General features: G+C 66.0%; 1 protein-coding gene across 2 annotated transcripts; it reads left to right on the top strand.

The window, feature by feature from the left end:
- Positions 1-16: 16 nt before the first annotated feature.
- On the top strand, positions 17-26,427 carry NCKAP5L (NCK associated protein 5 like). Of its 2 annotated transcripts, none has more exons than XM_075902005.2 (13): positions 17-136; positions 14,856-14,926; positions 15,671-15,760; positions 16,625-16,693; positions 16,820-16,858; positions 17,474-17,593; positions 17,975-18,088; positions 18,583-21,068; positions 21,504-21,663; positions 21,758-21,836; positions 22,696-23,019; positions 23,532-23,674; positions 25,027-26,427. In XM_075902005.2, the coding sequence occupies exons 3-13, from the start codon at positions 15,677-15,679 to the stop codon at positions 25,264-25,266; spliced, it is 3,858 nt and encodes a 1,285-aa protein (XP_075758120.2). In that variant the 5' UTR covers positions 17-136; positions 14,856-14,926; positions 15,671-15,676; the 3' UTR covers positions 25,267-26,427. The 2 variants fall into 2 exon arrangements, with proteins under 2 accessions (XP_075758120.2, XP_089631002.1); XM_089774876.1 differs by lacking the exon at positions 17-136 and adding an exon at positions 12,032-12,235.
- Positions 26,428-27,685: the final 1,258 nt, after the last annotated feature.

The following is a 27,685-nucleotide window of genomic DNA, read 5'->3' as shown; positions in this document are numbered from 1 at the left end:
AGGCTGTGGGAGAAGGGGGGTTGCCAGCCCCCCCCCCCAGCTGTGACATCACTTCGCCTTCCACCCGGAGTGGCCTCCGCAGCGTCTCCGGAGCGCGGCCCAGGGCCCGGCCGGGCGCCCCCTGCGCTGCCGCTGGGTGAGTCCTGCAGCGAGCTCGGGGCGGCTGCGGCGTCAATCCGGAGTCGCTCCGGGCAGCCGCGCTGCGCGCTGAAGTCTCCAGCGAAGTTATCGGGATGCGGGAAAGGGGGGGGGGGCGGTTAAAACAACTTTATGCTGCGCCTGCGTGTTACGAGCTGGGGCGGAAGCTCTGCCCCCCCCCCCCCCCGGCTCGGACCGAGCCTCGGGGATCGGGGCCGGCGCCACCGCCCCTTTGCGCAGCCCGCAGCCGAAGTGGCCCAGGGGGTTCGCGCAGGGGGCCGTCGCGCGTCCCCGGGTCCTGCAGAGAGAAGGAATTCCCCGTGGGTCGGAGTCCCAAGCTGCGTGCAGGGTCCGGGTGTGGGGTGAGCATGCCAGCCCGGGCTGGGGCAGGGGGCTCTGTCTTACCTGGGCCTGGCCTCTGGAGCATGTGCTCTGTGCAGTGGCTGGCAGCCGCCTGGGTCAGTCCAGCCGCCCTGTGAGTGCCAGGGACCAAGGCCACCCGCACGGTGCAGGGATGGGCCCATAAAACACCCCTAGAGTGACCCGCTCCCCTGCCAGCCACCCCACCATGTTAGAGGGGAGGACGGGGTGGCCAGAGGGTGTGGCCTGGGAGCCGGAGTCAGGAGTCTTGGGATTATTCCTGCCTCTGTCACTGGGTGACCTTGGCAGATCCTGGCCTGGCTCTCTGCCTCAGTTTCCCCGTCTGTAAAACTGGGATGATACTGACCCGCCTGACGGGGCTGAGTCTGTCTAAGAAATAATTTGCGGGCCTAGGGGTAGGCAGAGCGTTATTGTTAAGCTGTTGTCCCACCCACCTTTGATTGACTTGTACTTGTGGCTCCTCGCACCGGCTCTGAATTCAGTCATCGCCAGTTGGTGCCACCTGTCCAGACCCGAGCTAATAGGTTACCCTCTTGCCTGCCTTTCGCCGGCTCCCTCAAACCTCTCCTGCCCTTGAAGACTTTGGCCAGTGTTTTTGCAACTGGGATATTCCCCTTTGGTGCTTTGGACCCTGAGATGCTCCGGCTCCTGCCTTCAGCAGGCATTGTGGATGACTCAATGTCCCCAGCCCCTGGATGATCCGCATGCACTGATCCCATCCCACCTGGGCATCGCCTCCCTCTCCTTGCCCAGCAGAGGTGACCCTACTGCCCAGAAACCTGCCAGGTCTTTGTAGCACTTTGTTACCACCAAGCGCATTTCAGCAAGTTCAGCTGCTCCGAACAGCCCCTGCCAGGGTCCAAGGAGCTGTGTGCCTGAGCCCCGGCAGCCCCCGTCTTCCACCTTTGCCTAATGGGTGCGCCACGCCCCAGGCGGCAGAGTTAAAGGAACCGGCCGGTTTCCTTGTACCATCCCTTGACTTGTCACTGAGACGCTGGCTTGGGATGTGGGCGCCATGGCAACCTCTGGTCCTGCCCTGTTTGGAAAGAGCTGCCCCCTGCGTTTAAAATCTCCCTGTCGTGGGGCCGGCCAGTGTTTTCACTGAGCTGCTGAATGAGTCTCGCACGGGGGGGGCCCGGCTGCGCACCAGTGTGGCCTTTCTGCGGGGTCCGGAAGCTGTGCCCTGGCCTGCTGCAAGCTCCTGGCAAGGGAGGGCGAAGCTGGCGCCAGGCGCTCACATGGCACGAGGCTGGACAAGCCCAAAGCACTGGGAGAAGGACTCCCCCCAGCTCTGGGAGGCCGGGGCCCGGGGAAGCCTTTCAGTGGCTCAGAGCCGTGCATGGATCATTCCCGGGCATGCTGGAAACGTCAGGGGCAAAGCTCATCTTGGCTACTCTGAATCCAGGCCTGGGGAGGGCTGATGGGAAGGGAGGGGTTGCGCTGCCCTAGCTGTGGTAATGGGGGGCAGGCTGCCAGCCTGGCTACCTCCCGGCGGGCGAATGGTCAGTGACGGGCCCCTGGGGAGAAGGCCAGAAGCCGGCTGAGGTGCCATGTTGCGTGTTGGTTCTCGGAGCCGCGTGGCTCGTGGCGGGTTGGGTTTGGGTCTCCGGCCACGGCAGCGTGGCCCCGGTGCTGGACTGCACTGCTCAGCCCCAGGCCTTGTCCTGTCCCACACAGGGATCCGTCCAACAGCCTGACTGCTGCCACGCCGGGGCTGAGTCAACCCGCCAGAGCCCTGAGCAGCATCGGCCACCGTGTTGGGTGGCTCCGATTCCCCATGTCTCACTGAGGCCGGGCGCGGGTCTGCCTGGGCTGGGGGTGCCGGTGCGGCTCTGTAGCTGCGCGTGGGGATGGTTTCTGTGTCCTCCTGTCTACTCCCCCCTCCGGCCCCCTTAGCTCTCGGAGCGCGGCTCTGGGGCAAATGTGGCCACGTCTGCTCCCAGCTCAGCTGGAGGGGGCTGGCTCCGTGCGCCGCTGCGGCTGCAGGTTAGCACCCCCGCCCCTCGTCCTGCCCCGATGAGGCCTCGCTGCCTGCTTTGTGGGGAGGGAAGAGGGTGTTTGTGGGGCTCGGCTGTTGCTCCCACCATGGGCCTCGCAGGTCTCTGTCCATTAGCAGGGCTCTGTCCCCCGGCTGTTTCCTGCCAGCTCCTCAGACAAGCCGCAGCAGCCCGGAGGGCTTATTGCACTGGGAGCCGAGTGGAGGGCGGCTGTGTGCTGTGGGGTCCTCCCCCAGGCGTGGGGAGCAGGGAGACAGGCCTCCCCTACCTCGCTGCCTGGCGCATGCGGGGATCCCCAGTCCCAGCACTGCCTGGAGGGTCTCTGGCTCCCCCGCTCTGCTCCCCAGGTGATGCCTGGTGACACAGAACGCTCCCCGGGCACTGAGACAGGTGGATGTGCAGGGAGCAGCCCAGGGCCGGAGCAGCAATGCGCCTGCGCCAGGCCAGCCGCCATGAGGGTGGGGGAGGTTGAGTCTCGTGCTTCCTGGTCTCAGCGGGTTACTTGGAGAGGTCGGTGGGGGGCCCTAGCCTGGGCGCTGGGCAGCTCTGCAACGTGTGGCATCTGGCTGCTGCCAGGACCTGGCCGCTAGCCCCACTGATCCGCCGGGGCAAAGCCGAATGTGCCAGCCCAGGGCCCAGTAGGCTGTAGTCTGTCTGTAGGGCAGCCTGGGGCCCTCAGGATGGGGTCTGCCAGAACGGGCCCCAGGCCAGCGCTGCCGGGGCCCCTGCACTCCAAGCCTGGTGCCAGGACCCCCATGCTCTGAGCCAACAACAGAGCCAGGCAGCTGGCAGGTCCCCTGGGAGGCCTGGTCAAACGTGGGTCCAGCTCCTGGAGCCCCTGGAGCTGGTCTCATCTGTGAGCTGTGTCCGCTTGTTGGAATAGACCCGGGGGGGGGGGGGGGGGCTCTAGCATGTCAAAGTGAAAGCAGATGGGGGGAGGGGCTGGCAGCCAGCACAGGTTGATGCCCCTCTAGGACGCTTGCCGGGAGTGTCCCGTGCTGGGGGTCCCCGTTCCAGAGGGGCCGTGCTGCGTGGGTCTGAGTTCAGAGAAGGGCCCCGGGAAGGAAGGCGGAATTCGAAACCTGCCTGCCGGTGCCGGCGAGCGCTGCCAGGATCCGCCTGGGGAACAAACCCTTAATCAGCGGCTCGTCGGTCCAGCCGCGGGCGGCCCAGCACGCGCCAGGCACACCAGGGAGGGTCGGTGGCTCCTCCGTCACCGCAGGGATTGTGCTGGGGCAGCCGGGTGAATGGCGGCTCCTTTCTGGCCTTGGGAGGCAGGGAGCCTGGGGGAGCGTAGCTTCCTAGCCAGGGGAAGTGCGGGCTTGGGAGGCAGCCGCATGGCTCCCTGGGGCCGGGCCTGTGGCACAGATGGGGAAGCTGAGGCTCAGCAGCACGATAGGAGCTCGGGGCCGAGTGCCGAGTCAGCGACAGAACCAGAAATGGAACCCAGGAGTCCTGGCTCCCAGACCTGCTCTAACCACTAGACTCCGATCCCAGCAATGACTGCATTGGGGGTGCCGCAGTGCAGTTGCATAGCCCTAGAGAAGCCCCGATCTGCCTAAATCTGCCCCAGTGATGCCCAGGTCTCTGCCCCATGGGCGCTCCCTGCCTCCACATGCTAAGCTGGGGGCAGCCTGGGCTCTGATCCCTCCTCACTAATCCCTCTGGGGGCTGGGAAGGTTCCCGAAGACACCCCGGCCCTGCTGTCACTCACCCAGCTGAGCGGCCCCACTCCAGGCAGGCAGCTGGGGCTGGAAGCTGCTCCCCCTCACGGCCCCCCTTCTGCTCCAGCTGTGCGAACGGCGCCTTCTCCCTGAGCTCCGGGGATTTACCCCAAGTGACCTGGAGCGGAGCAGGGTCCCCACGCGGGGGCTCAGTCAGACTCTCCGCGGGGCACCCAGGGCCATGCCGGCTGCAGCAGCAGGTCCCAGCATGCACCGCCCCATCCTGAGCTGAGTGGGTTCCAGGCTGTGTGGGTCACGCCGAGCATTGCATGCTGGGAAGGGTGGTCTCTGCACGAGCAATCTCCCTTGTAAACGGCAGGGCAGCTGCATCCTTCGGCCCCCGGACCCTGCCCTGCTGTATACCTGGTGGGGGCTGCCCAGCGGAGAAGTGGCTTTGTGCCCCAATCATCCACACAGGGAGACTGAGGCACAGAGAGGGGGCGTGACGCGGCCGAGGTCGCACGCAGAATGGGCGGGCGGGTCAGGAACAGAACCCAGGAGTCCTGGTTGCTGGTGCCCATCCTGGCCCCAGCACTGTGCTGCTATGGAAACGGGGTGGCTAAAAGCACCATGGCAGGGAGGGGTGGGTACCGGTCCGCTGGCAAACCGCCCCTTTGCCTGGGCACCTCTGGGCCGCTGTGGGCAGTGGGATACGTCCCAGTTCTGGCAGAACAAAATCCCTCTGGAGGAGACCCCTGGAGCCCGCGCCTCAAAGCCGCTTTGTGGGGACCTGAACCAGCTGCAGGTCCAGCCCCGGCCAAGCCTGGGGCTCCCCCTTCCCCCACTCCGGGTGGCTTCCTCTGGAGCGCCCGGCAGGCCCGTTGGCTGCATCGTGGTGCAATGACTCGGACATTGGCAGCTGGGCTGCTCCTCCAGCCCCGGCCCTCTGCCTTTCCAGGTTTGCTGCCCACGGGGGTGCAGCGTACCCTGGCGAGGGGCACGGCACTGGGAGAGCCCCCTCCCTGTGCTGGGATGGAGCCCCAGGCGGGAGGTTGATGGAGCAGCCAGCTCCCAGCTGCAGCGCCCCCAGCTTGGGCGTGTGTCCGAGCTGCAGCGAGCCAGCTATAAATAACCCTCCGTCTTCCCAGCGAGGGCTCCTGGGCTATTTTCGCAGCTCTTGTTGTGTCTGGTCCCGGCTCGGCGCTGAGCTTAGGGAGTGTGGCAGGGTTTGCTGTGGGTTTCTCTCACATCCTGGCGCGGCCTCCCGCAGTTTGAGCTCCGCGTCCATCTCCTCTCCCAGACGCCAGGGGGCATGGAATTGAGAAACCTCCCCCAGAGCTGTCCTGCCCTCTGCATATCCGGGACGGGATGGGATGCATCCGACCTAGGGCACTTCCTCTGGGTGGCCCCAGCATTCTGCCACTTCCTCACTCCATGGAGGCGGTCAGTCGAGGTCCTGGCTGCTCGGTGCCGATCCCCCAGCCCTCGTGGGGTGGTAAGAGAAGTCCTTGTGTCTTTCTCAGATTCCCTCTTCCCCAGTTCAGTTTGCTTCACAATCAGCTGCATGGGTTTTCTTCACCCCACCGCCCTGATCTCTCGCAGCTCCCTGGGAAACAGCTGCTGCGCCCTAGCCCAGAGGTGGCTGCATTTCACTGGTGGGGGATACAATCCCTCCATGTCATTTCTGTACTGAGCCCTGATCTCCAGGGGGTGCTGAGCCTCTGCAGCTCCCCGTACCTCCACGCAGGTGTCCGGCGTGAGGAGGAGAGCTCGCGTCCTGGGTCACGGGTCTGCCTGGGAGCGAATGGCATGGTGGCGGAAATATCTGTGCGTGTGCATGAGACTCTATCCCGGGAAGGTGCGAGATCTGTAGCATCGCTACAGGAGTTGTGCATGAACAGAATTCCCATGTGTAAAACCTCTGCAACTGTGCAAACATCCTGTGTCGTGGGACGGGACGGAACTGACCCGGGCTTCCCCACTGCGGGTGGATGTATGTTGGGCCTTGGGTGACTGTTGCTATAGGGGGAGGCAGGATGGTCTAAGCCTCAGGGACCGGACAGGACATCTGTGTTCTGCTGACTTAAATCGGGACAAGTCGCTGCTCCTGGCCCAGTCTAGATGGAAATGAAGCGGCTCCCACGTTTACTGACAGACCTTGGAACAGGACCAGCTGTCCTGACACCGGGTCCCCCAGTGCCAAGGCAGATCGGCGTCCTACTCTGCCGCATGGGGCGTCAGATGCATGGGGCGGGTATTTGGGCTGAGCCGGTGCACTAGGAATAGGGGCTATTGGGCTGCAGGGCCCCCCCTTGTCTCTGCTTTGTGATGCATGGAGCTGCCCACAACTGAGGTCTGTTGCCGACAGAGCAGCCTGTGATTGGTCCCTGGGGATTTGCCAGGTTTCCCTGCCTGGGGCGGGTGTCCATCCCGTCCTGTGGGCCACCTGACAGGCACAGGAGGAAGCTGCGGGTCACAGGCCAAGCAATGTTGGCACCTGGCAGGAATCAGGCCAGATTGTGGCTCTTTCTCCTCCCCCTGCAGGAGCCTGGCCTGCTGTGGGGGAAGGGGGGAGAAATAGCCTCATTTGAAAGTGGTGACGCAGACCTCGCAATAAGATATCTTGGCATTGGAAAAGGTTAGAAAAGGGCAACAAAAAAGTGTAGGGGTTTGGAACGGCTGCCATGTGAAGAGAGATTAAAAAGACAGGGACTTTTCATCTTCGAAAAGAGGAGACTAAGGGGGGATATCGTAGGGGTCTACAAAATCGTGACAGGATGGGGAAAGCAAATAAGGAAAAGTTATTTACTTGTTCCCGTCACGTAAGAACCAGAGGTCACCAAATGAAATTAGTAGCTGGCAGGTTTAAAACAAACAAAAGGAAGTTATTCATCACGCAGCGCACAGCCAACCTGTGGAACTCCTTGCCAGAGGATGTTGTGAAGATGAGGACTTTAATGGAGTTCAAAAATGAACTAGATAAATTCAAGGAGGTTAGGTCCATCAATACTTATTAGCCAGGGTGGTCCTGCCCCCAATGCTGGGGGCTGCTCCAGCCCAGCCCACCGCCAGCCTCCACTCCCTGCACTGCAGCTCCCCTTCCGGTACCTACCTGACAGGTCACGTGCTTTTCCAGTGATGGACCAATACGGGAGGGCCCCGGGTTCCCTGCCTCCTGCCCGGCCATTCACAGCAGTGCAAATAGCGAGTGACACTTGCAAAACGCAGCACGAGGGCAAACTGGACCCAGGTCTGTTTGCTTGGGCCTTCTGGTGACTGCTCTGCTTGAGGGATGCTGTCGTCTTCAGACCCCGCTGCTAAGAGCAGCCCGTGTCATTTCCCTGCTTTTCCAGCGCCTCCCAACCGAGAGCCTCAGCAGGGCAGGGGAAATCCAGGACGGCCCAGACGGGTGGGTGTCATGCTGCAGAAGAGACGAGGAGACAGGCCGGTGAGCCAAAGCCGGCGTCTGTCGCTCCTCGTGCCGTGCAGGCCGGGACCGGGTGGGCATGAGAGAAGATGCTGACGCACTGTCCCGAAAGCTGGGGTCTGAGTCAGATCCTGTCCTCGCCGCCGTCTCCAGGGAGGCTGCTGCCCGACCTGTAGCTTGGATGCTTCTCTCCTTGCCCTTTAGTGGCATGACTGAGCCTTTCCCGTCCTCTTGTCTCGGGAGGTCGCCTCCCGCTTTCGTTCTTGCTGACACGCCCCTTTGTGCTCTGCTCAGGCTCCTCGGGAAAGGTCATAAATCCACCACCTTGGCCTCCTGTCTCTGGCCCGGCGGCTGCCATCGGCTGCCGGCTGGCCGGGGAGCGAGTCGCACGGGGATGGCCGACACGGGACATCTCCAGCCGCAGGATTGTAAAGTCGGGTGCAGGGTCTGGGGAGCACACGGGGCCCCCTGGCTCCGGCCAAGTGCTGCGAGCTGCACGGGGACGTGGCCTGACACGTCGGGACCCACGTCCAGCAGGTGGCCAAGGGAGGCACCACTATTTGAAACCCAAGGGGGGTGGGCAGGCATCACCCCACCCACTTCTAAAGGCCCCTCCCCCAGACTTGTGGGAGGGACAACTGGACCCAGGGTTCAATTGATTCTGGGGGACAAATAATGAAAATCCGGGTCAAAGGTTTAAAACGAGGGTACTGGAGGGGGACACCGAGCAGAGAACCTCACCCGGTGCCCACTGCCCCCCGAAGCTGTCTAGGGAGCCAGTGATGCCGCCCAGAGGAGCAGAAGTGGGCCCCACGGTCGCAGAGCACCCCCCCCTCCAGCATCCTCCTCCTGCTGCTACAGGAGGCAGCTGCCGCCAGGGCCAGGAGGAGGCGGACGTGGCCTCGCGACATTGTGGGGCCACGGATGGGGTGGGCGTAAATGAACAGGGGAGGGAGACGTGCAGCCAGCACCTCGGCAAGGTTTGGGTGGAGTTGGAAAAGGGGCTACAACCTGGTGATCCTAGGTAGGCGTGTGCCAGGTTTTCCCTCACGCTGCAGAAGGGGCCGGCATACTGCCCCAGGTACACACCCGTGCTCATGGCTCCGTGGGAGGGCCACCAATTTGCATCCCCCTGGGATTAAGCTGGAGTACGTACCGGCCCACTGCAGTTCTAAAGGCTCCTCCCCCACACTTGTGGGAGGGACAGCCCCTTGACGGGTCTTAGATAGTCCCACCATTTCATACATTGAGATACACCTATTTCATAAAACTGGAAGGGACCTTGAGCACTCAAGTCCAGTCCCCTGCCCTCACGGCAGGATCAAGTGCCATCCCTGCCAAGTGCCATCCCTGTCAGATTTGCCCCAATGCTAAAAGTGGCTCCCTCAGGCATTGAACTCACAACCCAGAGTTTAGCAGAGCAATGCTTAAACCACTGAGCTACTCCTGCCCCTGTTTGGTGTTGGGGTGGGACACAAAGGTGAAGAAATGCAACATATAGCCCACGGGCCTGTGCAGATGGGCTCAGTTTGAAAACACACGAAAACACACGAAAACACGTGAAAACATGCAACATATAGCCCACGCGCCTGTGCAGATGGGCTCAGTTTGAAAACACGCGAAAACACGTGAAAACACGCAACATATAGCCCACGCGCCTGTGCAGATGGGCTCAGTTTGCAAATCCTGCAGCCGGCTGGGGGTCCAAGGATGAGGAGGCGGGGGTGGGGGGCATGGAACGGGGCCAGGACAGAGGGCCAGAGGGCTTGTGGGGAGGGAGCGGGGTGTACTCTCTCGCAGGGCTCGCTGCAGGAAATCCAGGGCGGGCTGTGACAAAGCCGCCTTCACCTCCTGTAGCACGTGCAGCGGGATCCAGGGGGTGGAGAGCCCCATGCGCTGAGCGAGCGCCCGGGGGTCCCCCCAGTCCCCCCTGTCGTAGTCAGGAGGTCTCCAACATTGGTGATTTCTGCTAGGATCAGCCTCTGGCGCCCCAAGGGAGACTCTGCCACCTCCACGCACAAGGCTGGATCCCGAGGGGGGCACCAGACCGTGTCCTGTGATGGGCAGCAAACCCGTCACGACGCAGAACCGCCCCGAGGCGCCGACTGCTCCTCTCTCTCCCCGGGACTTGTCCGGCGCTCGGCGACAGGGCAGGCCGGAGCTGCAGGTCCCTGGCACACGCTTGGCTGGCACTTGGCAGCACCCCGGGCGCGATGCCAGGGAGGTAGATCCTGCTGCTGTCTCGTTTCTGGAGCAGTGCACGTTTGACCGGCCAAGCTCGGCGTATCCAGCCCCAGGCTGGCGCCCGGTGGCAGCTCTGCTCTGGGCCGTCAGGACACGCCTGGGGTGCTCTTCCCGCAGTGTCCGGGCAGCAGCTCCTTGCCGAAAAGGCCTGGGCATGTGGGTTTGCCCCGTAGGCGCCAGGGCTAGCAGCGGGGCCCTGGGGCCGCATGCTGGGCACAGCCAGGGCACTTTGGCCGGTGAGGGAGGGCAGGTGGTGGCTGGGGGGAATGGTGTTGGTCTGCGGCAGAGAGCTGCTTAATTCTGTCCTTCAGCCGGGTCACTGCTCCCAGCTCTGCCTCCTCCCCAGCCCCCTGGCCCTAAGGGCGGAACAGCTGCTCTGTCTCCTCCTTCCATTGTCCCATCAGCTTCAGCTCCTGCTGGGCCTGGGGGCTGCGCTGGCCTGGCTCAGCCCCCTCGGGCAGGGGTCTAGGGCTCAGAGTGGGGGCTTAGCCCCGGCAGGACATGAGGCTCCTCCGAGGGTCCTGATCTGGGCACCTACAGTCACTCGGCCTGGGGAAACATCGGCCTCCTTTGGGCCTGGCTTGGAAGCACCCCTAGAGCGATGCCGGGAAGGGGGCGGCAGGGGCGGGGGGATCCTCCAACTCCCAGTCAGAGCATTTGGTCCTGGGGGCAGTTTGTGAGGGGTCCCCACAACGGATGATCCAGGAGGGAAGTCCCTGTGCCATGATCCTAAGGAGCTGGGGGGGGGGGCGGTACATTGGAGGTCCCCCCCCCCCCCGTGCTGGAGGCAGGACCTGGTTTGGGGGACTCAGATTCCTGAGGGCTCAAGGGGGCTCTTCAGGGGGAGCTTGTTTGGGAAGCTCTTCCCACCCATGGCCCTAGTTTGGGGGGTCCCCTCCTCCCATGTCGGGGGGGTCTCCCATCCCCATACTTGCAAGGATCTCAGTTTGGGGGGTCCCCTCCTCCCATGTTGGGGGGTCTCCCATCCCCATACTTGCAAGGATCTCAGTTTGGGGGGTCCCCTCCTCCCATGTTGGGGGGTTTCCCATCCCCATACTTGCAAGGATCTCAGTTTGGGGGGTCCCCTCCTCCCATGTCGGGGGGGTCTCCCATCCCCATACTTGCAAGGATCTCAGTTTGGGGGGTCCCCTCCTCCCATGTTGGGGGGGTCTCCCATCCCCATGCTTGCAAGGATCTCAGTTTGGGGGGTCCCCTCCTCCCATGTTGGGGGGGTCTCCCATCCCCATGCTTGCAAGGATCTCAGTTTGGGGGGTCCCCTCCTCCCATGTTGGGGGGGTCTCCCATCCCCATGCTTGCAAGGATCTCAGTTTGGAGGGTCCCCTCCTCCCATGTTGGGGGTCTCCCATCCCCATACTTGCAAGGATCTCAGTTTGGGGGGTCCCCTCCTCCCATGTCGGGGGGGTCTCCCATCCCCATACTTGCAAGGATCTCAGTTTGGGGGGTCCCCTCCTCCCATGTTGGGGGTCTCCCATCCCCATACTTGCAAGGATCTCAGTTTGGAGGGTCCCCTCCTCCCATGTTGGGGGTCTCCCATCCCCATGCTTGCAAGGGTCTCAGTTTGGGGGGTCCCCTCCTCCCATGTTGGGGGTCTCCCATCCCCATGCTTGCAAGGATCTCAGTTTGGGGGGTCCCCTCCTCCCATGTTGGGGGTCTCCCATCCCCATGCTTGCAAGGGTCTCAGTTTGGGGGGTCCCCTCCTCCCATGCTGGGGTCCGAGTGTGGGCTCCCCATGACTAGGGATCCTGATCAGAGACCCTTCTCCTCCCATCCCCATTCTTCTGGGGGGCCCAAATTTGAGGGGTCCCCTCCTCCCATGACCCAGTGTGGAATCCCCTGTACTCCCCCCCCCGCTGTGCTCGGGGTGGGCTCCCCCATGCCCGAGGATCCTGATCGGGGTCCCCCTCCCCCTATGCCAGGGGGTCCCCCATACTCATGAGGTCCCAGTTTGGGGATCCTCCTCCTCCCATGACCCGGTGTGGGATCCCCTACCCCCCCCCCCCCCGCCGTGCTCGGGGGTCGCGGCGAGGGCCCCCCATGCCCGGGGATCCCGATCGGGGGTCCCTCTCCCCCCAGGCTCGGGGGTCCCGGGCCGGGTCCCCGGCCCAGGCTCCTCCCCGGTAGCGGCGGGGAGGCGGAGCCGCAGGCCCGAGGGAGCCGCCGAGGCTGGAGCGGCAGCAGCGCCGCCTCTTCCCCCAACAATAGCGGAGCCGCGGCCGGAGCCGGGCCGGGCTGGGAACCGCCGCAGCGGAAGCCGCCGGGGCCGCAGCCGGAGGAGGATGCTGGGGACCCGGCTCCGCCGCGCTGGGGGGCCCCGCCCGGAGCAGCGGCCGCCCGGGGCCGCCCCACAGCCCGGCCCGGCCTGGGTGCGTGGGGGGGTGGCGGGCCGGGGCGCGTGGGTCGGGGTGGGGGGAGATGGGGTGACTGGGGGGGGCGGATTTCGGGGTGTGTGTCTTGGGATGAAGTTGGAGGGGTTCGGGGGGCCACCGGGGTTTGTGAGGTCAGATTTTCGGGGGGATGTTGGATTGAAGTTTGGAGGTGATGGGGTGTGTGGTGGACTGGGGTGGGGGTGCTGGGTGTGTGTTGGGCTGAGGTTTGGGGGGGGGGCTGGTGCTGGGTGTGTGTTGGGCTGAGGTTTGGGGGGGTTGTGTATTGCACTGAGGTTTGGGGGTGCTGGGTGTGTGTTGGGCTGAGGTTTGGGGGGTTGTGTATTGCACTGAGGTTTGGGGGTGCTGGGTGTGTGTTGGGCTGAGGTTTGGGGGGTTCTGTGTATTGCACTGAGGTTTGGGGGTGCTAGGTTTGTACTGGGCTGAGGTTTGGAGGGTTCTGTGTATTGCACTGAGGTTTGGGGGTGCTGGGCGTGTGTTGGGCTGAGGTTTGGGGAGTTCTGTGTATTGCACTGAGGTTTGGGGGTGCTGGGAGGGTGGGTTGAGGTTGGGGGGTTCTGTGTATTGCACTGAGGCTTGGGGGTGCTGGGTGTGTGTTGGGCTGAGGTTTGGGGGGTTCTGTGTATTGCACTGAGGTTTGGGGGTGCTGGGTGTGTGTTGGGCTGAGGTTTGGGGGGTTCTGTGTATTGCACTGAGGTTTGGGGGTGCTGGGAGGGTGGGTTGAGGTTGGGGGGTTCTGTGTATTGCACTGAGGTTTGGGGGTGCTGGGTGTGTGTTGGGCTGAGGTTTGGGGGGTTCTGTGTATTGCACTGAGGTTTGGGGGTGCTGGGTGTGTGTTGGGCTGAGGTTTGGGGGGTTCTGTGTATTGCACTGAGGTTTGGGGGTGCTGGGAGGGTGGGCTGAGGTTTGGGGAGTTCTGTGTATTGCACTGAGGTTTGGGGGTGCTGGGTGTGTGTTGGGCTGAGGTTTGGGGAGTTCTGTGTATTGCACTGAGGTTTGGGGGTGCTGGGTGTGTGTTGGGCTGAGGTTTGGGGGGTTCTGTGTATTGCACTGAGGTTTGGGGGTGCTGGGCGTGTGTTGGGCTGAGGTTTGGGGGGTTCTGTGTATTGCACTGAGGTTTGGGGGTGCTGGGCATGTGTTGGGCTGAGTTTTGGTGGTTGTTGTGGGGGTCACAGATGTGCGGGCCAAGTTTTGGGGGTGTTGGAGTGAGGTTTTGGGTGTCCGGGTTTTGGTGCCCTCTGCTGTAAACTTGTGTTTATGTGTTGGACCCTGCTGAGGCCAGGTGCTGGGGTTGGGGGCTGCTGGCTTTGGGAGCTTTGTTAGTGTCCCAGAGAGGGGGTGCCATGCTGGCGGTGGGCTGGGGTAACTCAGAGGCTGGATCTCACCCTCTCCAAGCAGCAGTTCTGCCCCTCATGGGGTCCCTTGCCCCATTCCCTGGCTGTCCCCCCAGGGTTCTGGAGTCATAGCAGGATCCAGTCTCTGTTCCGGGCCCCCTTTGCTTTCACTCCAAGATGCTGGTGTGAGGCTGGAGCCATCGGTGCCACCAGGCAGCTTCCTGCCTGCTCTGGGATTGGTGGGGGACACAGCCCTCGGCCCCGGGAGGCTCTGACTTGGCTGGGCCGAGAGCCTGCAGGGCAAACCGGCACCGATGCCGAGCAGTGTCCCTGTAAGCTGAGTGCTCTGGACCACCCCAGTGACTAGCAGAACGCCCCCGTGGTTAAATGGGTGGTGCGCATCCACACCTGCCTCGGTGCACATAACAAAATTTATTCCATACGGGGTGAAAAAAAAATAGCAGGAACGCTGCTGCTGAGATGCGTCTGTGCAGTGTCCACTGGCGCCAGTGCTAGGAAGCGGGGCTGGGTGCAATTCAGCTCCAGGGCCTTTTGGAGAGGTGGGGCGGGGAGCACTCGGGCTGTCCCTCTGAGAGCTAGCCCTGCTCTGGGCCTTTCCTTTGAGACCCTCCAGCCCCCGAGTCTCACAGCCTCCTGGAAACAGGCTGTTGTGGGAGGCAGGCGGCAGTTCTTAGACCCACTGCGCGTTGGGGAGACTGAGGCACAGGAGAGGGTGGTGCTTGGGGAGGCACTGCCCCTGGCTGGGTGCAGAGAGGATGGGTGGGACGGCAAGGGGAAGGTACCTTCTGCTGGCTGCTCTTGGAGGAGCATTTGGGCCCCAGCTCAGGGCAGCGTCTGGGGCTGGTGACAGTCGGCAGAAGGGTGAGGTCCGGCTGGGGCAGTGTCTGGGGCGTCACCCCCCGGCACCTCGACTCCATTTAGCTCAGGTGCTTTGGGCCCGGAGCACCCAGGCTAGGCAGCCTCTCGGGCAGCGCTGCGGGGCTGCAGCCGGCTCGGGCGTGGAGCCGGCCTTGGCTGATGCCTGGCTCCAGCCCCGTCAAGGTCCAACCAGATCCACAAGGACGTTCGTTTGTCAGAGTCTCTCCCCTTGCAGCCTGCCTGGGCTGGTGCTCTCAGCCGCCTCGGGGTTCGGACTCTGGGTGCCGGGGGGAGGGGTTCCCAGAGCACCCCCCCACTCCAGGCTCTTTGGACTGGGGACTTCTGCAGGGGGGGCCAGTCTCATCACTGGGTTTACCCCCCTGCAGGCGAACGGGCAGAGGTGACGAGGGAAGGCTGGAAGGTGCTGCCTGGTCTGGGGTCAGGCCCCCAGAGCGAGGTAAGGAAAGGGAGAGATCACCCCCATTCTTCGTATGACTGTGTGTGTGTGCACGCATCCTTTGCACGCCTGCGTGTGCACCCTTTGCATGTAAATACCTGCTTGTGTGCACACGTGTGTGTACTCACCTTCACGTGCACATGTATGTAGGCGCTTTCTGATCACGTGTGTCTTCACCTTCCTTTGCACGTGCAGGTGTGTGTATGCCCCCTCTTTTGCACACCCTTGTGTGTGTACATCCTCCTTTGTACATACATGTGTGTGTGCACCCTCCTTTGCAAGCCCATGTGTGTCCTCACCCCCTTTTGTGCATGCAGGGTTGTTCAGGCCCCTTCCTTTGCACGTGTATGTAAAACACTCTGCTAGCATGTACGTGTACTCCCTCTTTTGCATGCACACGTTTACATGCTCTTGCACACGTGTGTGCATTCCTTCCTTTGCACATGTACGTGTGTACACCCTCCTTTGCACATGCATGTGTGTCCATGCCCACCCTGGCATTCATTTGCCCTCCTCTGGAGTGATCCCCCCCAGGCTCTGGCCCTCCTGCAGCCCAAGCTCCCTTCTGCCCTGGGGGCACATGCTTTGTTCCAGGGGGAGGGCTGCTGGGGGCTGGGCTGGGCTGGCCGTGGGGAGAGCCTGGCGCAGGAGCTGCACAAAGGGGGCCCATCCTTGGTGCGGGGGGGGAGGAGCCGGCAGGGGGCGCACCGCTGGGGCTCACTGGCCCCCGGCTTTGTGTTGCAGGGCTCCATGTCGGGAGACATGAAGCCAGAAGAGGGCGGCAGCGAGCCAGGAACCAGCCAGGAGCTGCTGCAGAGACTGCGGGAGCTGGAGGTGCGGCGCCCCGGGGCTGTCTGGGGCCGGCTGGCGCGATCCTGGGCGTGGGGGGGTCGCTGCCCCAGGAGCTGCCTGGCACGTGGGAGTCGCATGGGGAGGGGGCCCCGGGCACCGTGCTGGTGAGCTCGGAGCCGTGCGGCTCCCTCCTGCGGCTCTGAGTCTTCTTCCCCGGGCTGCTCGGGGGTTTGTTCCAAGGGCAGCGCCCGCCAGCGGGACTCGCACCCGGCATCCCAGAGCCCCGCAGCCGGGGGGCTGGGGTAGAGGGGCCAGGGCCTTGCCCATAGTCCTACCTCGTAGCCCCTCCTGCTCTACCCACCAGACCCCACTGCCCCCCAGAGCCAGGGAGAGACCCCCGGGTGCTGGCTCCCAGCCCCACCCCCTCTACCCACCAGATCCCACTGCCCCCCAGAGCCAGGGGGAGACCCCCGGGTGCTGGCTCCCAGCCCCACCCCCTCTACCTACCAGACCCCACTGCCGCCCAGAGCCAGGGGGAGACCCCCGGGTGCTGGCTCCCAGCCCCACCCCCTCTACCCACCAGACCTCACTGCGCCCCAGAGCCAGGGGGAGACCCCCAGGTGCTGGCTCCCAGTCCCACCCCCTCTACCCACCAGACCTCACTGTGCCCCAGAGCCAGGGGGAGACCCCCGGGTGCTGGCTCCCAGCCCCACCCCCTCTACCCACCAGACCCCACTGCCCCCCAGAGCCAGGGGGAGACCCCCGGGTGCTGGCTCCCAACCCCACCCCCTCTACCCACCAGACCTCACTGCCCCCCAGAGCCAGGGGGAGACCCCCGGCGGCCTGGCTGTCGGGGCAGAGTGACTGGGCCTCTGACCTGTTCTGCTCCTTCCTTTTCGGTCCCAGGCGGAGAACTCGGCCCTGGCTCAGGCCAATGAGAACCAGAGGGAGACCTACGAGCGCTGCCTGGACGAGGTAACAGGCCCTGCCCTGCCGCCCAGACCAGAGCCTCGCCGGGCTGAGCCTGGGGGGCAGGGTGCTGGTGGCTGGCTCTGCCCCCCCGTCCTCTCCCACCCCTCATGTGTCCTCCTTGTTCTCCAGGTTGCCAACCACGTGGTGCAGGCTCTGCTCAACCAGAAGGTGAGTGGGTACCGGAGCCTCTCTGCCCACCTGCGCCTCCTCCTGCAGGGACCTGCCCAGGGTGGGGGCTGGGGGCTGGGCAGAGGGCCCTGGGGTGCTGTAGAGCAACGCCGCGCTAAGGATAGAACCCAGGCGTCCTGCCCCTCCCCCCACCCATAACCACTGCACAGCACTCCCCTGCCCCTGGTGGGAGCAGAGCCCCGGAGCCTGCACTTGGGGTGCAGGGAAGCAGCCTACTTGGTACTGGCGGCCTCTGTGCCCAGCTGCCAGGGCTGTAGCGGGTGGCGACAGGCCAGGCCGGGCCTGCGGGTGGGGACTGGGGATATAGGAGCTGCCCTGGATCGGTGAGCCAGCCCCGCCTGCCGCATCGCATGACGGATCCTCAGCATGCCCTTGGCTTGGGAGCCAGCCCTGTCCCCAAGGGGCTGTGACCTGGGGCCAGCATGGTGGGGGCCACGTGGGCGGAGGGAGGTGGCTCTGGGGACACTAGCAGACCCCCACCCAGCTGTGTGGACGGGGAGGGGAGCCCAGTGCCTGGCGGTGAGAGCAGGGCCAAGCACCCCCCACCGGCCGGGGGCCCTGGCGCAGACCCTCTGCTCTGCCCCGGGGCCGCAGGACCTGCGCCAGGAGTGCATCAAGCTGAAGAAGAGGGTCTTTGACCTGGAGCGGCAGAACCAGAGCCTGAGCGACCTCTTCCAGCAGAAGCTGCAGCTGGCGACCGGCTCGCTGCCCCAGGTACGGCCCCGGCTACAGGCTACTGCCCCGCCCAGCTCCCCGGTACGGCCTGAGCCTCCCATCCCCCCAGCCACCGGGTACGGCCCCATCCCGGCCAAGGCCTGGCTACCGGCTACTGCCCCGCCCAGCTCCCCGGTACGGCCTGAGCGCCGCATCCAGCCCCTGGCCACCGGGTACCTTCCAGGTCACTAGGGGCAGCTTCAGCCCCCCCAGGCTCCCTCCCACCCGGTAAAGGCCTGAGTTTCCCTGTCCCTCCCCAGCCACCTGGTACCAGCTCAGCTGCCCGCCCCCCCCAGCTCTCTGCTACTGCCTCAGCCCCCCAGGCTCCCTGCCCTCCCCCTGCAGCGTCTCTGGGCCTCACCGCCTTGCTTTCATTCCCAGCTGGCGCTGCACCCGGTGCCCTCGCTCTGCAGCCCCCCAGCCAGTCTCCAGCTGGGCTCGGTGGAGAAGCTGGCCCCCCCGCTGCCCCTGGGATGCTGCGCCCTGCCGAGGGAGGTATGTCCCTCCCCCCACCCCCAGCCCCAGCTCCCTGCCCAGCCAGGCTCCCAGCTGGAGGGGACGGGCACGCAGAGCATAGACCAAGGTGGGGGCGCCAGGCCCGAGCAGACCGACACAGATCAGTGGGGAGCTGTGGGGCTGGCCCTGATGGAGTGGGGTGGCAGGGCAGTGGGCTCCGGCCTGAGCAGGGGGAATGGGACCCTTGCAGGTGTGGGGCTGCCCCAGAGCCAGAGTCCCCTCCCCCCCACAGCCCAGCCTGCCGCAGGGCGAGCTGGCCCCCGGCCCTGGCATGGCGCCGAGATCAAAAGGGACCCTCCACCCCCAGCAGCCGGGCTCCCACTCGGCTCCCCATGTCTGGGACGGAGCGGGGGGGCAGCCACGTGGCCAGCAGCGAACGCCACGGAGCAGTGAGCTGCAGCCGGGCTGGGGGTCCGGGTTCTCGGGGCCTTGGCGCAGGGGCGTCTCATGGCTCCTCCTGCCCCTCTCCCCAGGCGGGCAGCCCTGGCTCCCAGCCCATGGAGGCGCTGTCGCCCTTCTTCAAGAAGAAAGCCCAGATCCTGGAAGTGCTGCGGAAGCTGGAGGAGACGGACCCCCTGCTGTGCCCCCCGCCCTGGAGAGAGCCCGGCTACTCCCCCACCAAGGCCGGCTCCCGCCATTGCCAGCCGGTCCCAGGGAGCCAGCCAGAGTCGCCCCTGAATGGGGAGGGCCCCCCGGCCGATTCCCTGGCCGCCACACGCCAGCGCTGGCCGCCCTGCCTGCTGCTAGCGCAGACGGGCCTGGAGGAGGCGCTGAAGTGGAAGGGCGAGGAGGAGGAGGGCCAGGGGGGCGGCCTGGAAGCCGAGGGGGGGCGGCCCCAGCTGCTGCCCCCGCTGTGCTGCCAGCAGAAGGGCGAGGGCAGCTCCTCCTCCTCCTCCGACGAGCTGGGGGAGCCGGGCCCCCTGGAGAAGGGGCCCCCGGGCGAGGCCCTGCGGAGCGCCCTGGACCTGGGCTTGCTGCTGGAGGACACGGAGTGCTACCTGCAGCACTTCCGGAAGGAGGGCTGCCCGCTCAACGGGGAGCCGGCGGCCGCCTACCGGCTGGAGGGCCCCCTGGAGGCGCTGGGCCCCCCCGCGGGGGTGCTGAGCTGCGACATGCTCACTGGCCTCTCTGCCATGGGCAGGTACCAGCCCGTCAAGCCGGCATCAGGCCTGGCCCAGGCTAGCGCGGACAAGCCAGCTTTTGGCACTGCCCCGGGGGAGCAGGACCTGGGGCCCTTCCCCGACGCGGCCCTGGAGCGCCAGGCCTACCTCAGCGTCTGCCTCGCCGGAGACGAGCCCCCCGAGAAGAGCGCCAAGGGCAAGCCCAAGCTGCAGCCGGGCCCCACGTCCCCGGGCGGGGGGGCACTTCCCCTGCCCTCCCCCTCCAAGATGCTCCGGCTCCTGAGGATCCCCACGCCCGGGGAGAAGCCTCAGGGCCCCAACCCCTTGCGCCTGAGCCCCCAGCTCACCCGCAGCTCCAAGATCCCCTGCCGCAGCAACAACTACGAGGTGTGCCCCTCGCCCGGGCTCAGCCGCAGGGCCTCCCCTGAAGGGCCCGTGGGGCCTGCCTGCCCCCTGACTCCTGGGGCAGGCGGCCAGGCCTCCCCCAAGGCCGGCAGGCCCCTGGCCCCTGGGACGGCCGAGGGGGCCGTGCGCTCCCCGGAGCCCTTCGGCCACCGCTCCCTGAAGGCGCACGACTACGAGAACGTCTCGGAGCTGTCGGTGGGTGGCCTGGCCTCCCCGCCGGAGCTGCCCAAATGCTCCCGCTCCACCCCCGGGCGAGGTGCCCCCCCCTGCCCGCCTGAGCTGTGCCCCTACGCCCCGGCCAAGGAGCGGGGGACGGAGTCCCCGCCGCCCGCCCGCAGGACTGCCGGGGACTCCGCTGGGCCCAGGAGGCTGGGGAGCGGCACCGGGAAGAAGCAGCCGGAGCCGGGACACCTGCCGTTTAAGGAGCGGCTCTCGGCGCTGGGGAAGCTGAAGAGGGCGGAGGCCGGGGAGCGGAAGGAGGCGCCGGGGCTGGAGAAGAACAGCTGCCCCGCGAAGCCCCGAGCCCCGGGCCGGCCCTGCGAGGAGGCGCTGGAGGCCCGGGCGCACCCCCGGCCCGGTGCAGGCGGCAGCCTCAAGCACCAGGAGCAGTGCCGCGGCGGGGAGGCCGCCGGGCGCTGCTACTCCTCTGGCTCGGTGGGCTCCCGGCTGGAGGCTGAGGCCTGCTCCGCCAAGCACTACGCCGCCAAAGCCCGCCAGCCGGGGACCCCCCTGGGCACCAGGAACCCCCCCAAAGCCCCTCCGGTGCCCCCAGCCAAGAGCAACAAGAGCCCCCACGGGAGCCCCACCAAGCTGCCCTCCAAGTCGCCCACCAAGGCAGCGGCCAAACCCGGGGCTGCCCGCCCGCCTGCTGAAGAGCCCAAGGCCGGCAGCCCCAAGCGGCCGCCCACACCGCCCCCCGGCGCCGGCCGCAAGGCGCCCGACAGCGCCAAGGCCCCGGCCCTGCACTCGGCCATCGAGGAGAAGGTGATGAAGGGCATTGAGGAGAACATGCTGCGCCTGCAGGGCCAGGACAAGGGGCCGGCGGGCGAGGGGAAGCCGAAGAACTCGAGCGGCATCGCCAGCTGGTTCGGGCTGCGCAAGAGCAAACTGCCCGCCCTGAGCCGGCGGCCCGAGGCGCTCAAGGCCAAGGAAGAGCGGAAGGAGCGGGGCCCGGGCCCCCCGCTGCCCCGCAGGGAGGGGAAGGCGGCCGCCTGCAAGCTGGAGGCGGAGAGCCTCAACATCTCCAGGCTGATGGAGAAGGCGGAGGACCTGCGCAAGGCGCTGGAGGAGGAGAAGGCCTATCTCAACGGGCTGGCGCTGGAGAAGGGCCGGCCCCACGCCTGCGGCGTCCTCGTGGAGCAGACGCAGAGCGAGCTGCAGGTCATGTACCAGGAGGTGACGGCCGAAAACTTCATGCAGCAGCTTCTGAACAGGTACCGGGCGGGGGAGAGAAGCCGGCAGAGCTCGGGGCGGAAGCAGAAATGGGTCAGCAGTGTGGGGAGCCAGGGCCCCTGGGCGCTCGCCCTGGCGCTGGGAGGGGACTGGGGCCTAGTCAAGAGTGAGGAAAGGGGGGCCAGGACTCCTGGCTCCAGTCCCCAGCCTTGGCAGAGACTCCCGGGGCCTTCTCTGGGCCTCAGTTTCACCCTCTGCGAATGGGAATTTTGCCTCCCAAGCTCTGGCATGCTCGGAGGGGGGGAGGGAGGGGCTTGCATTCCGGGGCAGCCATCCTGAGCTCAGACCAGGGCAGGCTGGGCCCAGCCCAGAGGCAGGGGAGGGGGTCCCCTTGCTGCCTGACCTGGGGGCAGGGCTGTGGGGGTCCAACTGTGTGTGCTGGAGGCCCTGTGGTGGCTCATGCCCCCTCCCTGCAGGGTGGATGGGAAGGAAGCCTACGAGAACAGGCTGGAGCAGAAGAGGGAGCTCCGGGATTTCCAGAGGGTCTCTCAGGACGCCAAAGACCCCAGGCTCTTCCGGCCGCCCCGGAACGGCATCGTCGGCCACCTGCGGAGCTGCGAGGAGACCCCTGAGCAGGTGGGGGCACCCCTGGCTGGGCTGCATGCCCCACGAGGGTGGGGGGGGCAGCCCCGGGCCCCGTGTTTATCCGCCTCTCTCCTTTCCTTTGAAGAGCCCAGATGCGAAGCTCCGGGAGGAGATCCCCTCGGATGAGAGCCTGGCCGAGTCCGTGAGCTCCCAGCACTTCACAGGTGACACCCCCCGGCCCCGCCCCCCGCGGAGGCTGCCCCGAGTGGCCGCGGTTCCACTCTCTATCTAAGCCCGTGTGGCACAGACCCTGGGTCAGGCCAGGCTAGTTATCGGCAGAGTGCCTGAGTGCATGGTTTGGGAGGCAGAGCGTGGTGATTGGGATTTTGGAGGGTGGCTGGGGCTAGGGGTGATGGAGGTCTGGAGGCAGGAGAGGCAGGGAGGGGGAGGTCTGAGGGTAGGAGGGTCTGTGGCAGTCTGGAGGCAGGAGGGGCGTGGCAGTGGAGGGTGGGCGGGGCTATGGCAGTGTCAGTCTGGAGGCAGGAGGGGCGTGGCAGTAGAGGGTGGGCGGGGCTATGGCAGTGTCAGTCTGGAGGCAGGAGGGGCGTGGCAGTAGAGGGTGGGCGGGGCTATGGCAGTGTCAGTCTGGAGGTAGGAGGAGGGGCGTGGCAGTAGAGGGTGGGCGGGGCTATGGCAGTGTCAGTCTGGAGGCAGGAGGGGCGTGGCAGTAGAGGGTGGGCGGGGCTATGGCAATGTCAGTCTGGAGGTAGGAGGAGGGGCGTGGCAGTGAAGAGTGGGCGGGGCTATGGCAGTGTCAGTCTGGAGGCAGGAGGGGCGTGGCAGTGGAAGGTGGGCGGGGCTATGGCAGTGTCAGTCTGGAGGCAGGAGGGGAGTGGCAATGGAAGGTGGGCGGGGCTATGGCAGTGGAAGGTGGGCGGGGCTATGGCAGTGTCAGTCTGGAGGTAGGAGGGGCATGGCAGTGAAGGGTGGGACTCAGCCTGGGATGCCCCGTGGGGAGGGGCTCCAGAAGTCTGTCTGGCCTAGCCCCGCCCACTAACGCTGCCCTGGCCTTGTCGCTCGCAGCCTGCGGCTCCCTGACCCGGACCCTGGACAGCGGCATCGGCACCTTTCCGCCCCCAGACTACTGCAGTGGGGCTCCCAGTAAAAACCTCCCCAAGCCGAGACCCAGCCTGGACCCGCTGCCCAGCGTCGCCCTGGGGCAGCCCCCTGGTGCCACCCGAGTCCCCCGCAAGGCCCGGACGCTGGAGAGGGAGGTGCCCAGCGCAGAGGACGTCTTGGCGCCTGGGAAGCACCAAAGCATGCCCGCCTTCCACGGAGTGCCGGCCGGTGCCGAGCCGCCCCCGAGCCTCCGCGGCCGCATGGGCTGCCCTGAAGGGTTGTACCCGGGTGAGTCGCGGGTGTGGGGGGGCTTACGCTGGGCCCAGCGAGCTGGGGGCTTGTGCGCACACCTGAGCGTGGGGCGTTACGGTTTTACACCAATGCGTAGATCCCTGCTGGTCCCACCCCGATGGGATTCTCCGGCCCAACTCCCGGCTGCTCCCCTGGCAACCTGCTCCCGCCGAACCCTGGGGCTCGGGCCTCTGGCATGGGGAGGGATCGGGAACCGCCTGTGGGAAATGGATCCTTCCCTGGAGGATGCCAGGAGACCCCCCCTCCCCGAGAAGGTGGGGAGCATCTGCCAGCCTGGCCATGGCACAGAGCTGTCCCCCAGCTGGCCTCCCTGCCCGTGTGCCTCTCAGACCACCTGGGCCGTGCTGGGCCCTTTCCCCCTCTACCAGAGGGTGTAGCCCCCCTCCCCCCCACCCTGTGCTGACCTGCCCACCAGGACGGGGGGGGACTCGAGCAGGCCAGGCCCGGAGCTCTCCGCTAACGCCCCACCCCCTCTCTCCCGGCGCCAGAGCCCTGCGTGGAGACCGGCCGAGCGCGGCGAGCGGGGCAGAGCAAGAACTGGACCTTCCCCAACTCCAAAGCTTGCGGCGGCACCGCTGACTCCTTCCTGTGCACGGCCCGGGACCTCGCGGGGCTGCACGGGCTGGGCGGGGTAAGGAGCTCACTGGAGGCGGGGGGGAACTGCCAGTGTTGCCAAGGGCCGGTCTGGGTGGGCCCCGTGGCCCTGCCCGCTGGAATCCCAGCCCCCGCCAGGGATGCGCCGGTAGCGTCAGGGCAGGGGGGCTGGCTGCTCTCAGGGCCCTTTGCTGGGGCAGGGAGGTGGGAGGTGCAGGGGGGAGGCAGGAGGGGCTGTTTGGCAGATGTGGGCACAGCTGGATTCAGTTAGTAGCGTGAAGGGAGAGCCCAGCCCCCGCGCTGGCACAGAGCAGCCCTGGGCCCTCGTTTGACTGGGCAACGAGGGGGAAGCACCCGCACCAGCCAGGTCCCTCAGCCAGCCCTGTGCCCGCCTGCATTGGCTCTCTGCAGAGCCCCCCTCCGCCCCCCTGCACGGCCGCCCCCATTCCCAGCTCCCTCGGGGCTGTGGACCTGGCGCGGGAGCGGCCCTGCTGCGGGCTGTGTGGGAGGGCGGGGGGCAGGCTGGTGGGGTGCCCCGTGTGACCTGGCTAATGCAAGGGGTGCCCAGCTGAGCGCCTGTTGCGCTCTGGCCTTTTTCTGTTACGCTGTCACTGGAGGCCGGGGGCCCCACTCGCATGCAGTTGCCTCTGGGGAGGAGGCAGCGGCACCTCACAGGAACGGGGCTGGGGCCTGGCTAAGAATTCTTGGGCATGGGGCCCTGGCACCATGGCTCAGCCTGCATGTGCAGTGAGCTGCAAGGCCGTCTGGCGCCCAGCCTGGATTAACCCCCATGCGCACGGGGCCCCTCTTGAGGAAAACCCCCCAAATGGAAGGGCCCTGCAGCACCACGACGACCAGCCCGCCCCCCCCCAATCACCCCATCACGCCTGCAGCGTGTGAGCGCCGAGCCTACGGAACAGGGCGGCTGGGGCCAAGAGCAGCTGTCAGAGAGGGGCCAGGAACATTGGTGCTGTGGCCAGTGGGGCAGAGATGTCGGGGGCTGCAGGAAGCCAGGGCTGCTGGGATGTGAGCTTTAGGGTTTGGGGGTGTTTGGGGGTCTGGGTATTGTGGGGCAGACTGAGAGGGGATATTTGGGGGGTCTGTGTCAGCAGTGGGATGGGAGGGGGATCTAGGGTCGGTGGGGGGGGTACTTGGCTGTCCAGTTTATGGAAGTCAAGGTTCCCTCCTTCTGTAGTGCCCAGCCCCCGAAATCTCCAATCCCAGCCTCTCTCTGAGGGATGCCGGGGCCCCCCCAGCCTCCTGGGTTCTGCTCCCCATCCCTGAGCGATGTCTGCCCAGGGCTCACAGATCCTCCCCCCCCCCCCCAGCTCACACATCTTGGACCCATGTCCCACGGATTCCCACTCACGCTCCTGTCTGTTCCCGCAGGGCTCCGTGTGCAGCACCGCGGAGCGGAAGAGAGCCTCCTCGGATGTGCCCCACCTGCTGCCCCCCTCCTCCCTGGCGTTCGTCGGCAGCAGGACGCCCAGTGCCTCGGACGTGGGCGAGGAAGGCAGCACAGACCTGAAGTCCAGGGACACAGGGCAGGGCCAGCCGGGCCTGGAGAACTCGGAGTCGCTCAGTGACTCGCTGTATGACAGCCTGTCCTCCTGCGGGAGCCAGGGCTGACGGGGCCCGATCTCAGGGTGCCCCCGGGGCCCCCTTTGCAGCCCGGAGATCTGGTGCTGGGGGCTTCCCCCGACCCCTCAGGAGCCAGGCGCTCGCGCTGGGACCAGTCAGCCCATTGCTGGCGCTGGGGGCCACAGAATCCTGCTGGGTCCTTCTCCCCCTGACAGAGGAGCCGCGGCCGGGGGTCAGCACTGGACTCCTTCCTGAGTGGGACTGAGCAGCCACCTCGCCCTGGACACGGCCCCCCCCCATGTTAGGTGCCGGGAGGGGCGAGGCGACAACCAAATCTGCCGGGCCTGGCGCTTTCCTGGGGCCAGTTCGATTCCTGCTGCTTGCTCCAGGCTCACCCCCCCCCCCAACCTCCGTCCCCCGGAGGCTGGTGCGGGCACCTGGTGCTGCAGGGCCTGTGCGCGGTCGGATCAGCCCAGGCCCGTGCCCAGGAGCCAGGCTCCTGCACAGGTCAGGAGGGGATTCCCTGTGGCATCGGGTGGGTACGTGGGCATTGCGAGCCCAGACTGTACCAGGGCCCCCTCTCAGGCCGTCTCCACCAGGGCCGCTGAGGAAGGTGCATGACGCCTGCTGTGGGCGGTTCTGCCGTGAGGTGCCGGGCGGGTAGGGAGGGGGGCTAGGGCCTGACCCGTCTGTACAGCAGGGGGTGCTTTGCCCTGCTCAGGTAACTGGCTGGTTTGTGGTTCTTGGCTGCATTGAATCCCTTGGGCCTGCCTACTTGGCTCTCCACCTCAACTTCTGGTGGCAGGGAGTTCCACAGGCTGGGGATGGGGGAGGGGGAGGTTTGCCTTCCTCTCGTGCACCAGCTCTGGGTGAGTGCCGCTGAGTGGAGGGAGTCAATGCTGTAGGAGCCCTGAGCCCCCTGCTGCCCTGCCCCCCAGTGCACAGGGGCAGAGGGGCTGGAGTTCAGGGGTTTCTAGGCTGCGGACCAGTTCCCCTCTCTCCTGTGTCCCTTCTGGGCCAGGGTGGGGCTTAGGGGGCACCGTGCAGCGCCTCCCTCTGCGCTCTGAGCCCTGCCCCGCCTGCTCCTCTCTCCCCACTGGTGCTGTGGGGTCAGCTCCCAGGAGCTGACCCCAGCTGGGTCCTGGAGCTGCCATGGGGCCAGGCTGGCTGCTCCCACCCTTGCTGCCTGCCCTGGCTGGCTCCCGCTGATGGTGCTATTGCCTTGTACAGATCCTCTCCCGCCCGCCCTTTCTCGCCTTCCACTTGGGTTTTCTATTCAAGGATGCTGCCCTCCCACTTGGTTTTATTTATATAAGTTATTGTGAACCCAGCTGTTTATTGTCTGCCTTGGTCTCCCTTCCAATTGCCAATAAAAGGTTAAGAGCTGGGCTGGCTTAATGAGCAGTTTCCCATCCCCGCCCTGCCTACCCACCTGCAGCTGGGGAGCCTGCAGCCATCCCTGGCAGTGATCGGTCCCTGGGGCAGGGCCCCCAAGCCACTGCAGATGCCTGTGGAAATGGGCTCAGGGTGCCCCCTCCCCCACACGCCCCTGAGCAGCTGAAGCACAGGGCATGGGGGGGCAGGGTCCCGCAGCACGGCATGAAGGAGACCGCAGAGCTGCTGGGGCCGGTTTGGCACCAGTGCAGGGACCTGGGGGGCGTGATGGACTCATGCAGCGTGAATCGGATGAGATCCCCCCCCCCCCCCCCCGGGCTGGTCCCTTTCTCTTCTGAGCTGCAGGTAGGAACCACAGATGCTGACTGGCCAGTGGGGCTCCCCCCACCCCGTGCAGGCCAGGCTGGAAAGGGGGGTTGGGCCCCTCTTCCGGGGAGCCCTCTCCCTGTCACGCACTCTGAAGAGCTGGTGCTGCTCTAGCAAGTGGTGCAGGGGCGAGAAACCCCGACCAGAGCGACTCTGTCACCATCCCAGCATGTGCCCAGCTGAACGAACGGCCCGGCAGCTGTACCAGGCACTGCGCGCCCGCGCTGACATGCAGCCGCCTCCGGGGGGGCATGCAGCAGCCCAGTTGCCTCGGGGAGGGGGGGGAAGCAGCAGCCCTAGCCGCTTCTGGGGGGGGGGCATGGAGCAGCCCTAGCTGCCTCCGGGGGGAGCATGCAGCAGCCCGTTGGCAGAGGAGTTGGGCTGGAGGCCGGCCAAGCTGCAGTGGTTGTTGGGGGCTGCCAGGCAAAGCTGGAGCGCAGTGAGGGGGAAGGATGGAGTGGGTGTCAGCAGGGGTGAGGGGCAGGGCTGGCACGTTTGGGGGTGGCTGAGGGAGGGTTTCCAAAGCACCAGTGGTTTACCCCAAGGCAATGGGGCTCCAAGGGGGGTGATTATAATCAGCTGCTTTCCATGGTCTCCTGGTGACCAGCCCGGAGCTGGCCAGGGCCCTTTCTGCTCCCAGGCATCACCAGCTGGGTCCAGGCCAGCCACCTACCCCGGCTCTCAGGATGAGGCCCAGCTGCAGCCT

The sequence above is a fragment of the Pelodiscus sinensis genome, chromosome 31 (assembly GCF_052426305.1).
Source record: "Pelodiscus sinensis isolate ZL-2025 chromosome 31, ASM5242630v1, whole genome shotgun sequence".
Classification (NCBI taxonomy): Eukaryota; Metazoa; Chordata; order Testudines; family Trionychidae; genus Pelodiscus; species Pelodiscus sinensis.
This window is presented reverse-complemented; position numbering and strand designations above follow the sequence as displayed.